Consider the following 13,049-nt stretch of genomic DNA (forward strand, 5'->3'; position numbering starts at 1 on the left):
ATACTGTATCACATTTCATTCTGACTCCCCAATATCTCATGGGTTGATTTTATTTCTAAAAATAGATCCTTAGTTTTCACATATTTAACTTTCCCTGCTAACAACGTTCTTATTAAGTCTAAGTGAGAATCAATTGTATAGTAGCCTTAAGGAAACTTCCAGTGATGTCTTCTGCACATGCTGTTGTTCAGTTTCTTTAAGCTCTTTAGAGAGTTTCAGAGCTTTTTATAATACAATTTTTCCACAGTAATTAACAGTGCACTGCGTACTTGGCTTCCCTGTATAGAAGTTTTGTGTAAACAATATAACTCTGAAAAAGTTAAAACTGAAACCAAGCTGACAGACAGAAAAGTGCATTGCCTAATTGGTCAGCTTGAAGCCGTGCCATGTTCTGGTACTTTCGGACCTGAAAAGTTTGTGGTAAACTAGCAGGACCAAGTTAAAACTTGACATAGAATGATAAACAGAAAGGACATTCACATTGTGGATGTCTCACATTGGGCTCTGGGAGAATGTGGGTAGGACAATAAGTGTGAGATCTGAGTCAACCATCCACAGTCATTTGTCTCTAACGGCATCAACTGAGTGACTAAACAAAAGGCAGACATTTTTAACACTTACTGTAGCGATGGTTTTAATGTTTGGTGTTATTTGCAGAAAACAGATGTCCATAGTGAGAGAAAAAACAAGTGATGTGGGGGGCTTGTGATAAGTGGGGACTTGGGCATGAGATCAGTAAATATTAATAAATGGTGTAACTTATGTAAAAATGCAAATATTTATAACAATAAATAACTAGAAATCAAGCACTTTCATTTTAAAGGAGACATATTATGAAAATCTGACTTTTTCCATGTTTAAGTGCTATAATTGGGTCCCCAGTGCTTGTATCAGCCTAGAAATGTGTTAAAGAACAACCCAGTAACTTAGTTTTGGTAAATCATTTTCTGCGAAGCATGTGAAAAAATAAGTAATTAAAATTTGGCTCCCCTTGTGATGTCAGAAGGGGATAATGCCACCCCTTTATCTGCACTACCACAGCACTGCCATTTAGTGCAGAGATCAGCTCATTTGCATTTAAAAGGACACATTTTAACATAGTATAATAAATTATCTATATCAGTGGTTCTCAACCAGGGGGGCCGCCAACACTATCCCGGGGGGACGCGAGTGACTACAGGATGAGATGGAAAAAATTAAATCTGAAAAAATTAATTTTCATTTTTTTATCACTAAACTACTGTCATCAAAAGTTATCATTTTGTATATACATAACTCCTGAAATTTTTTTTTAAATGTGTTTGGACTGGTGATCGCGGAAATATAGGTGATAAGCGGTTTTATTAAACGAGTCATTGAGTCGTTCATTCAAGCGATTCGTTCAAAGGGCCGATTAATCAAGAATGAGACGATGTTTGTGAATGGGTCATTGAATCTTTGACTCAACCGATTCGTTCAAATCACTGAATCATTCCAACCACGATTGAGTGTTGCTGTGAGTGTTGCTGTGAGACGCGCTATATGATATTTTAAGCTAGAACTTCACGTAAGTACTCTGGGGACACCAAAAATTTATTTTACGTCTTAAAAAAAGTCTTGTGAAATGTCCCCTTCAAGGTTCATTACACTGTGCTGTTAAAGTATGAGGTTCATGTTGTTCACAAACTGTCAGAAAATATTTATTAAAAAGATCAACGAAAACAAGAAACGCAAAATGTGGAAATGTCCTGACAATTTTGGTTATACTCTGCCACATTTATAATCCAGGTACCAAATGTTCCCATAACATATCAGCATCTGACTAATGTTCAAAAGTATGTGACAACACCATACCAACATGTCGTTCAGGTTTCCAGGCTCGAAAAACTAAATCTGAAAATTGCACTGCGTCTATAATTAGATGTAATGTAATGTCTAATTTATAGAGTTTGAATAACGTCAGGAATGTTCTCATGTGAATGCCACCGCAAATTGCCAATTTTAAAAAAAATGCAAATTTTTCACTTAACATGCACAAGTCTGGTCTCGAAAAGGTGTAAATTATAAACACAACTGAGCCATGACAAATTGGATGAAAATGCTAGCATTTATCAAAAAGTGTCTGGTTTACACTTTATTTTTACTTCATTAATTACAGCCCCATGTGTACTGATAGACAGGATTTTGAGTCAAGCAGGCAGCCAGTAGTGTTTTACAGACATACAGTATCTTTTAAAATTGGCTCGAGCAGGTAATCTGTCATTGATTCCAGTGGGGAGAGGCAGGCAGCTGGAAAGCTGGCTGACATTTAAAAGTATTTGAGAATTGCACACCAGTATATCCCATTCTCTACAATAATGCCATGGCATATGTACAATTCTCAAAACTAGTCTGATCTGAGACCTGGGCTAGTTATGGCAAAGTCACAAGAAAATGGGTTTTGAAAAAAAAAATCTATTACAAAACATAGTTAGTCTAGGTTGGATTAAAATAATCAAAAACAATTTGGACATTTTGAAAAGTTATGTCATCTGAACTTGAATATGATAAATATGATTATTTTAGAATGTATGTTAATAGGGTAAGTGTATCTTTAAATTCATTTCAGGATATTGTAATGTTACAATTTTTATACAATTTTAATAATTTTCGTTACGTCCGTCGTATGATAAGTTTTAATAAATCAGTGTCAGTTTATACATTAAATATTTATTTAAAAAATATATATAAATAGAAACATAAGCATTGCACGAAAATACTTATATATCATACAACAACGACACAAAAAGTGAAATGAACATACATTTGCGTAAAGTGCCTTTCTGCATATATTTACGTACTTGCGTAGTTGAGTGACGTAATATCCGGTGCAGCAGCATCAGGAAGTTCAAACAGAGCGCGGTGAGTTTTGGTTTGACATCGCTGTTGAATGCATTTGTTTACATGAATCACATCTGCCATACTGTTAGAAAATACACATGAATGCAGAAGAATGAATGCGATTGGTAACTTGCTTTACCTAACCTGTTAGGAAGTTAGCTATAAAGCTAACCATGTGATGTTACGCGTATGTTTGCACACCGTTTTACTCCTGTATATTTAAGTTTGTACAACGTTTTACTCCTGTATATTTAAGTGCACTGCTGCATTAATGCATCTGGTGCATTACCTTTGAACTAGGATTGCTTTAAATGCTTTAATGTGAGTTGCATGAATTATGCATTGATTATGAAAATCAAATAGGCGAATGTTTAGGCTCATGTTTTAAGATTGCAAGATACAAAATGCATCGCAGAGATAAACTCGAAAGTTATTAACGACGTTATACGTACAGTAAATAGCAATATACATACAGGGTGTGATTGTACTTTTGCAAAAGCAAGTACAGTGTGCTGCAAAACTTTGCGCATGCGCAGTAGCAACATGTAAAGGGATTTGTAAGCGCAGTCAAAGAGCTTGAAATAACGTTTATATGACAGTTGATTTCAGTCATTTGCAAAAATCTTAGGCTTTGTTGTTTTAACAAAGTTTAATGGTATCCATGTTTATTTTTCTGTCTTTATTAAGATATAAAAACAGAAAACGTACACTAAATTTTGGTTAAAGGTCAAAGTAAGTATTTAGTGTGACCTCTCTTGGCACTAAGCACATCTTGATCTCTTTTGAGGAGACTGAAGTCATTAGATTAGAATTAGAAATGAGGCTTTTAATACATTTAAGTTTAAAAGAGTGTGCATGTTCCTGCTATTGGTCAAGTGTAAGGGGAGGACACACTAAAGACTTTTTAGACATTTACATTTTAGTAATGGAGATTAGGAATATAAATAATTATATTGGGACTGGGACTTTTAAATAATTATATATTGTCAGGTAATATACAATTGCTAATACAGGCGTTGTGGCCTTAGACTTCTGCACAGTACTGTACAAAAGTCTGTACATTTATTTCTGACCTAAGTGAGCCATTTTTAAAATTACCATGTTGTATGACCGAAATAACAAGAATGGTATAACCACAGCCCGGAGATCTCCAATGGGGGCAGAGATAGACAGATACCACTGACAGATATCCACGCCTAATCCCTTGTCAAACTTTGGGCATCCCTTGCCCACTTTTGGAGTTGATGCCTATGTGGAGATTTAGGTTTGCAGTTATATCCACCTGAAAATAACTATCTGAAAATGTTGTAAATATGGCCGCTAAGTGGGTTTCTTTTTAAGGTGATTAAGTTTTTCCCATACTTATCTGTTGCTATTTCAGCTAAAAGTGAACATGCAGACTTTGTTCTTGTTTTTGTTCTTTCAATTTGGCCCTGGCTGGGAATGTTTTGTAGTCTTTTTTTATATCAAGGCACTAAGCAGTTAAGGTCTGACTCTCTAATGGTGGTCCTTATCTAGTCAGTTTATCAATAAAACCTTTGCTCCCCTCCATTATTAAAGATTTTAAGCTGCAGAATAAATAAATTAATATATTGACAATACTCCAGATAGAGTATTTCTTCTGCATTACGTCAGTATAGTCCAATGCCGTGTTGTGGTGCAGCAAAGAAATTTAATATCCCAGTTTTAAATCGAGTTACTATCATTATTTATAATAAATGTAATATGTAGGTCAGCAAGATATACTGAAATTACCAGAATATTGCAAACGTGCACCACAATACAGATATAGCAATGGTTTGCAATAACTGAATCATTTTAATACTTCAAAAAATGTTGCATAGTCTAGTTTTCTCAGAGCTCAAAATGTCTTTGTTCTGATAAAATATTTTGAGAAATGTTTGTAACCAAACCAATCAGAAGCCCCATTCACTTCCATAGTATTCTTTTTTCTCACTATAGGAAGTCAATGGGGCCTTTAATCGGTTTGGTTACAAACATTACTTAAAACATCTTCCTTCGTGTTCATAAAATAATAAGCTTCCATTATATGTAGTTCTGATTTCGGATATAGGACATATGCTTTGTATTTGTTCTTGTTTGAAATTGAGAAATCCCTTCAGGAATTAATTAGACACATCATGTATTGATTTTCCTTTCTTTTCCTGAATTGTGTTTTAAACAGTAAAGCCTAATTCCCTTTGTGAAGGCTTAGTTCCTTTTCGTTCCACTTCGGAGGTTTCAATTTCCTTTTCGGGAGGCCCGGGAGAAATGCGTAGGAATATTCATTAGAACTAACAACATCACACAAAGGTTCAACCTTATACCCTGTGTAATGATGTTTACCGTGCATAGTCGGGGGCGAATATATCAAAATGTGTGAAAAATATACATGCGTTGCCAAGACATCACACCTTATTTTTTGTAGGGATGAAACATAATGCATGAAATGCAAACATGTTCAGTTAGTGTGACACTGTTATTGACAGTGTCATTTTGTGTGATTTACTGTTTATTATATATATAAAAAATCAACCTACATGATGTAAAAAAAAACATTGTGTGAAATATAACCCTGATATCTTAGATCAAGTCAAAGATTGAAATTAATGAAAGTGACTTATCACAGACAGGGTCGCATATGTGAATATAGATATTTTGGAGATTTGTTGCATACCTTACATTTACGCTATTGCAACACATAAAGCATGCAGACAAACCCCACAAATGTCAGTGTATGCCATTGTGCATTGCATTTGCAAAAATCACCCTTAATCGACCAATTATGCAGGACTAAAAATGACCACAACCCACCTACAAGTTTTAGTAGTTGACGTTTAGTTTGGTTTAGTTAGTGAAGATGACATTGTTGCGCCCTTGTCTTGCGCATCTCGCAGATGTTGTTTACGGGTGGTCTACGACACTCAAGGGCGACAAAGTCCAGGTTTATAAAAGATCGAGTCCCTCAGTAGAGCGCTTTCCCAGATGTTTAGACCTTGAAGAGGTTTTTTATGAATGCATTGGATGAAACTCCAGCAGGTGCGCTTCATGACAAGCTGAAAGGTGGATTGGACACGTTTATGTTTAGCTGAAGTCCCCTTAAACATCATTTACATTTCAGCTTTGCATATGATTTTGCTCTAAGTGAGCTACATCGGCGTCCCTTTCAAAAATAATTTGTATGATTTGCATCATTGCTTCTCATGTGACAAGTTGGTTCAGGTAGATTTTTTCAGCATAGGCATATAAATGTATGTGCAATTCTTCATTCTTAATTAGTCAATTGCATGAAATGTCTATTTTTGGCTGTCCCACGTGGGTCTTATCGTATTAGAGAGGCTTTGTCAGCACCGTACCTATTACGTGCTTAGAGACACAATTTAGGTTTATTTGCATAAGTGCCTTTATTTGATTGACATCTAAGCATTGTTTGTTTTTTGTTTTTGTTGCAGCTATCAGCAAAATCAAATGCCTGTTCACAAAGTCATCGATTCTTCTGACCTAGACGCCAAGGTCCCATCTCACCTTCATTGTGTCTCTATCGCAAGCCTTACAGTCACCTCTGACCCCTCTAATGGATTTGTTAAGGTTTGATGTCACACATTCATTGGTTTTAAAAATCGACCAATCATGTCTTTGCCTCTTGATGGCATTTAAAACAAACAACCTATGAACCTTAGACAATGAATTGCAATATGTGTTAGTAATGAGAATTACATTTTTCATTGTTTTTTACAATAAAGGCCTGCTAGCATAATTTTTTTTTTATAGAAACTACACAATTTTGTGAGGGGTATCACCAGCTGAATGTCCATTACAGTTCTTAGCACACCAGTACAAGCCAAATGAATAAATAAATGGGCATAAAATGCTGAAATAATGTTAAAAGAGGTTGCCTAGTGACATTGCACAGCTATGTAGGAAAACGGTTATAGCGACCATTATCCGAAAATACTGTTTAGAGAGGGATGTAATCTTCTCAATTCTCAAGATCATCTGTCAAAGTCTAGTTAATGATGCATGCAGCTCCTCTGTATGTGCATCCATTGTAGGCTACAGTATATCAGGGGTTTTCAAACAGAAGGTTCAAAGGGGTCCCCAAAAATTTCAGATAAAATTGGTAAAAACCTACTATATAGCCAGAAATATGGAAATATACTTTCTTTATTCTATCAAAATGACAATTTATTTAACAGAGTTTAAATGTTTTTATAAAGAGTTTTAAAAGGGTATATATATATATATATATATATATATATATAGGGTTTATATATATATATATATATATATATATATATATATATATATATATATATATATATATATATATATATATATATATATATATATATATATATATATATATATATATATATATAGGGTTTATATTATTCTCTCCCTTACATTATTCTTGTAGTGACTGCTAATATTGTTGACTTTCATGTTTGTATATGATTATCATGTCCTATCCTTGTAAAGCGACCTTGGGTGTTGAAAGGTTATATAAATAAAAATTATTTTAAATTTTTAATACTGGCCTGGGTGGTTCAGGTTTTCACTTGCCCTGCCAAAATTTTCACTGGCCCCAATAAAAAAATTTCAGTGTCACATATTTAAAAATAATTATTCAAAAGTCAAATATATTGTATACATATACAACAGACATGTTTCAACAAAAAAAGGCTCCCAAATTTTCTGCTTTACCTGTAAACTGACAGCAAATTGTTGTGCAAAATATTGCATCGTTTCTTTCTTTCGTTTTTTACCCAAGTAATAGGCTTTATGCCCAGCTGCACTACTTCCTGAACTTCAGCCAGCTCCTTGTTTCCTGTCTGCCATTATTGGACAAACTGATTAACCCAGGTGTGCCTGACCTCAGTAGTCACATCAACAATAATCAGACACACCTGGATTAATCAGTTTGTCCAATAATGGCAGTCAGGAAACAAGGAGCTGGCTGAAGTTCAGGAAGTAGTGCAGCTGGGCATAAAGCCTATTGTATGCTTCCAAGATGTTAAATGATATACACTGATTAAAAAATATTTTAGTGACTGAGGGTGAAGCACTGGCCCGTTTGGGCAAGTGACAATACTTTTTACTGGCCCGAACGTCTCTCACGCTTGCCCCGGGCCACCGGGGAGTCCTTAATGTTGAGCCCTGTTTAGGGGTCCGTCGCATAAGGTTTTATTATATTTAGGGGTCCTTGCATTCATAAAGTTAGAAAACCCCTGGGTTATATGACATACGAATTTTAGGCCCGTTTTCACAGATAAGGTTTGGCTTAAGACAGGACTCTGCTTTAGTTAAATTAGGATATTTAAGTTGCTTTTATAAAAATGCCGTAGGGAAAAAATTACAATATATGGCTATATTCACGTCAAGAACCTATTAATCCATACACAAGTTGATCCAGACAAGTTAATCCATACACAGGTTGGGGAAGGGACAGTTTGATATCTCCAATTCACCTAACTTGCATGTTTTGGTACCCGGAGTAAACGCAGGACTGCAAACTTGTGCATCTTACAAGATATGTCAAAGCAACTTATTTTCAGTTCAAAAACATTGATTTTATTCTAGGACTAGGCTTAAGCCATGTCTGTGAAACTGGGCATCAGTGTTTCATAAGTATGGCAATTCATTTATTTAAAAGTGCTTATGTGAGTTATCTCCTCTGAATAGGCTAGGTTGGTTCACAAAGGTCCTGTGCTGTCCTGCGTGCAGAAAGATGACACAGAAATGCTTAAAGCACAGATCAAAGGTGAGTCTAACAATTTGAATTTCAATGCGAAGACAAAGATCTCGAACAAGCCTGCGACACATCGAGCCAATCTGTTTTGTCAGCAGTGACACGCTATCTGTCTCGCATTCTGTTTATAGCAGCTCTGGTGCTTTGGGCTTTAAAAGATTTGTACAAAACAAACCGACATCCAGGCTGCGTAGCTTTGTTGCATTAAAACGTCCCATTAAAATAACCAATACACCGCCGCTCTCTGGAAATGAAAGTGGTACCGTGCTGAGTTCTTGCTGTTGCGTTTTTCTCTCTTTTTGCGCAGAGGAAGACCCCCCTCAGTCAGCCACTGAACATACATCAATCAACGTCATTCTCTTCAATACGTTGGCACAGGAGTTTTCCCAGTCTGTCAAACCAGGGGTAGGCTTCTCTTAACACATTTTAATGTTTGTATGAATGTTTGGAAATATTATGATAGCACTTTAAAGTAAGGTTGTATTTGTTAACATTAGTAAATGCATTCGCTGAGATTAACTAGCAATGAGCAATATAGTTTTTCAGCATTTATTACTTTTCATTAATGTTAGCACAGTAAATGCCAGTACAATTCATGTTATGTTAGTTCCTTGCGCATTTACTAATGTTAACGCAACTTTTGATTTTAATAATGTATGAGGATATGCTGAAATTAACATGAACTAAGAATAATAAATGCTGTAGATGTATTGCTCATCGTTAGTTTAATTCAATTTAATTTATATAGCACTTAAAATCAGAGGACAACAAAAGTACAGAGATTCAGATTAAACCGTTCTAAAGTTCTGTTAGTTTAGAAAGCGTGTTATTTTTATGTTAGCTAATGCATTACTAATGTTAACAAATGCAACATTATTGTTAAGTGTTCCCTCTCAATAAATGATGAAAGACCGATGACGTGAACGCCTACTTCACTCTCATTGGTTGTCGCTTCTGAAAGTTGCACATCATTTGCATAAAATTTTGTTGAGTAGCTGGACACGCCTTCTTTCTTCGCCAATGGTTGAAATCACCAGGGCTGTGTCCAAACCCAAGGCAGCTGACTTATTGCCTTGCTGCCTCATGACTTCGTCGGGATTAAGGCAGCTCTGGGAAACGCATTTTGACAGACTTCATAGGAATTCTGTCTGAAATATAAACAGTGAGCACTTAGTGAAAACTACTGTAATACCATATTTGAAAACTGCAATGCTAATTTCTCGATAGAATGCAATCAAAAGGTGTAAAAAGTGAAAATATAACTTTATTTACACTAAATTTGATGCCACCATTTTATTTTTTCGAACTCGCCCAGGCTCGACCAATCACATTCCCAGCGCGCACACATGCAGAGAATTGTGGGACAAGATGAAGGTATCTCAGGAGTCAGGAAGTAAAGCAAACATTGGATTCGGACATGCCTTGATGCCTTCCTGCCTTGGAATGCTACCTGCGTAGGCAGCATTTTACAGATTTTGGCCGAGCTTTTATTGAAATTAATGATTAATTAATTGTGTCGCTCCGCCGTTGCTAGTCGTTGGCGGTGTGGACACAGCTTTATTTAACTTTTTTGCATTGAATTTTTTTTAATTATAACAAATTAGTGTTGAAAACTCGTTTCTCCAGAGTAATGCTTTGTAAGTTGAGCTGTCAGGTACGATTTAAAAGGAAAAGACAGTTTGAAGTCTTTTGAATAAAAGCCACCTAAAGATAAGTACATGACATACCCTGCACTTTTGTGTTTCAAACAGAGATGGCGACAAAGAGGCAAATGTTACAGATTGCAGCTTTAACCAAAGAGTCAATTTAAATGCATACATACATGCCTGTTCATTCATTAGTGACAAATATTTCTTCCTTAGATTTTTTCAGCTGGCCTCCTGATGGCATTTATCTCAAGATGGTATAAGAAGTATCCTGGTTGCATTGCCAGTATTTTATAGCTTTCGCCTCTAGAATCACAATTGTTCCAGCTTAGTTCGGCTTTCCACTGACATACAATGGCTTTGTGTGAGAAAATCGTCCTTGAGGGACATGGCTTCAGTCAAAACCCTGCCGTTTACTTTCTCGGATGGTGCCGAGAAAAAGGCTCCCCAAGGATCCTCTTTTCTGTCACCTCGCAAGATTATCTGTTGCTTACCAGAACCTTCTCCTATCCACACTCATATTTCCAGTAATGCACTGGGCATTGGCTTCAAACTTTCACGTTCTCTGATTTGGAGGTCAAGCATTGTGCAAGTCTGCGGCGATTAAAGACTGCATTAATGTTCCATTGTGCGTCCGTAACAAAAACCAAGTCTTTGAAAGTACAGCATATCGTTCGACTTTGTGGCAAACAAGCTTTACTATTCATTGTTGTTGCCAACAGCTTTCCGGAGGAGAGATGATAAAACAGCCATTTGGCTCATGTAACAGCTTTCTTATAACACTGGCAGAAGATAAAGCTTACAATTGATGAGCTATCATGATACTTGGCAGTGTCTGTATAACGATAGACCTAAATGTTATCATTTCAATCTCTGAATATCTGTAAGCAAGGAATAATCTTGTAAAGACATCTGCAAGTGCTATAGTCCTTAAGCAGGCATCTAAAAATAATTGCAAGTTCCTTAAGATAAACAAATAAGGTGTTCGGTTAGTCAGTTCACCCAACGCATGTAAATGTTAGTGAGTGATATTTATTTGTGCTCCAAACATGAACCATACCTTAAGACTCTGTTGTGATCTTCACATAGGGGACCAGTTGTTAGTATGACATACACAAGACACTAGAGGTGGTGTGAGTTTGGGTCACCTTTACCTGGAGTGCATATGTATGCCTTGTTGTCCGCGGTTCACCACAACTTTGACTGTAGGAGGGACTGCAGGCTTAGAGAAGAGATCCTTAATTTATCCAAAACACCCTATTGACTTAGCAATATGCTGAAAACCATAAAACTAGTGATGTTACGTTCGTGAACGAATCGTTCTTTTTGAACGAATCTTTTAGGTGAACGAATCGTTCTCGTTCACGCCATCCATTGACTCATATTTCTCGTTCACTGAAATTTCCCTCCCTTCTTGAGGAGCACGGACAAATGAAGCGCGGCTTTCTTTCTGTCTTCAAAGACTGACTAAAGTACGAGCCAATGGCAATCGAATATGAGCTGTGGCCGAGCATATGATTGGCTTAAGGTACTGAATGAATTCGCCCTTCACTGACCGAGCCGCTGTTTTGAGTCTGAAAGAATGAGAGATCGCGTTCTTAAACAAGCTGAATGACTGGTACAAGTTACAACCTAATGAACGAGAGGGATCGTACAGAAAGCGAGTGCAATGTAAACAATCTTGTGAAAGAATCATGTGGTTTTATTTTAGTAAAGCTATAGTAACCATGTTTAGGCGGACTATTTACCTTAAAACAAAGGATTATCAAGGTAATTACTGTAGAAAAATGTGGTATTTCTGTTTAATATAGTTTTACTAAACACTATCTTGGTCACTTTGGTTACTGTCGTAAAAATAAATTAAATGTGTGGCAGCTGTTGTTCTGTTACCATGAGCCAATCGTCTATATAAGTTTGAGCTGCTGAACGAATCCACCCTTTCACTGAACTTTAACGTTAGTCAGTCATCTGCGTCTGAACGAAGTCTTGAACGACATGACCGAAACTTTATGATTCGTGAACGAGGATCTGATGACTGACTGAACCAGAGGAGGCATGCCAATCACTCACAGCACTGGAGTCTTTATTTACAAACAAATCCAGATTAGATGTACTATAAATGTACGTGTGTCTTATATTCTGCAGCTTGATAAAATTATGCTTAGTATTTCATAATTTGAGCTTTATTAAAAACTAATGAGTTTTTGCAAAAAGTCTTTCATTGTCTTATAACACATAATGACACACATCTTCGCCACCTATTGGCGTATTTATGTAAAATTAAGAAATGGTCACTGAACGAATCAGTGAACGAATCTGAACGAATCATTTTGGTGAACGAACTGAAAATGAACGAGTCACCTAAATGAACGAAAATTTCCATCACTACATAAAACACTTCACCAACAACATAGCAACATGTTAAAAACTATAAAACACCGTAGCGACTAAACCACAGAGCACCTTAGCAACTGAATAGCAAAATGCTAAAACTACAGAATACCTTATCAATCACCAGTGTTGGGCAAGTTACTTCCAAAGTGTAATACATTATATATTACAAATTACTGTCATTTGAAAGTAATAAGTTACATTACAATATTACTGACTCTGACTGTAATGAGTTACACTACTTTTGCATTACTTTTGAGTTACTTTCATCAAAATAACAGAAGTATGACTAGGCATTATAAAATGTTAAAATGTAGTTTATTGATGCTTATAAATCTAGAAGTTATGTGTTGGCCCTCGAGCTTTGAATAGGCACAGTGAAGACTTATGGCAAAAAACAGTAA

The 13,049-nt window shown here is 36.1% G+C and overlaps 1 protein-coding gene across 3 annotated transcripts in view; it reads left to right on the forward strand.

The window, feature by feature from the left end:
• The first annotated feature begins 2,842 nt into the window (after nucleotides 1-2,842).
• The window catches only part of pot1 (protection of telomeres 1 homolog), a 39,786-nt gene continuing 29,579 nt past the window's right edge, over nucleotides 2,843-13,049 (forward strand). For all 3 annotated transcript variants that reach the window (XM_065292052.1, XM_065292054.1, XM_065292055.1), the window contains exons 1-4: nucleotides 2,843-2,880; nucleotides 6,312-6,447; nucleotides 8,542-8,620; nucleotides 8,916-9,013. In XM_065292052.1, coding sequence (XP_065148124.1) covers nucleotides 6,328-6,447; nucleotides 8,542-8,620; nucleotides 8,916-9,013 — 297 coding nt within the window. In that variant the 5' untranslated portion in view covers nucleotides 2,843-2,880; nucleotides 6,312-6,327. The remainder of the gene's footprint in view (nucleotides 2,881-6,311; nucleotides 6,448-8,541; nucleotides 8,621-8,915; nucleotides 9,014-13,049) is intronic.

This window comes from Paramisgurnus dabryanus, chromosome 23 (genome assembly GCF_030506205.2).
Source record: "Paramisgurnus dabryanus chromosome 23, PD_genome_1.1, whole genome shotgun sequence".
Lineage (NCBI taxonomy): Eukaryota > Metazoa > Chordata > Actinopteri > Cypriniformes > Cobitidae > Paramisgurnus > Paramisgurnus dabryanus.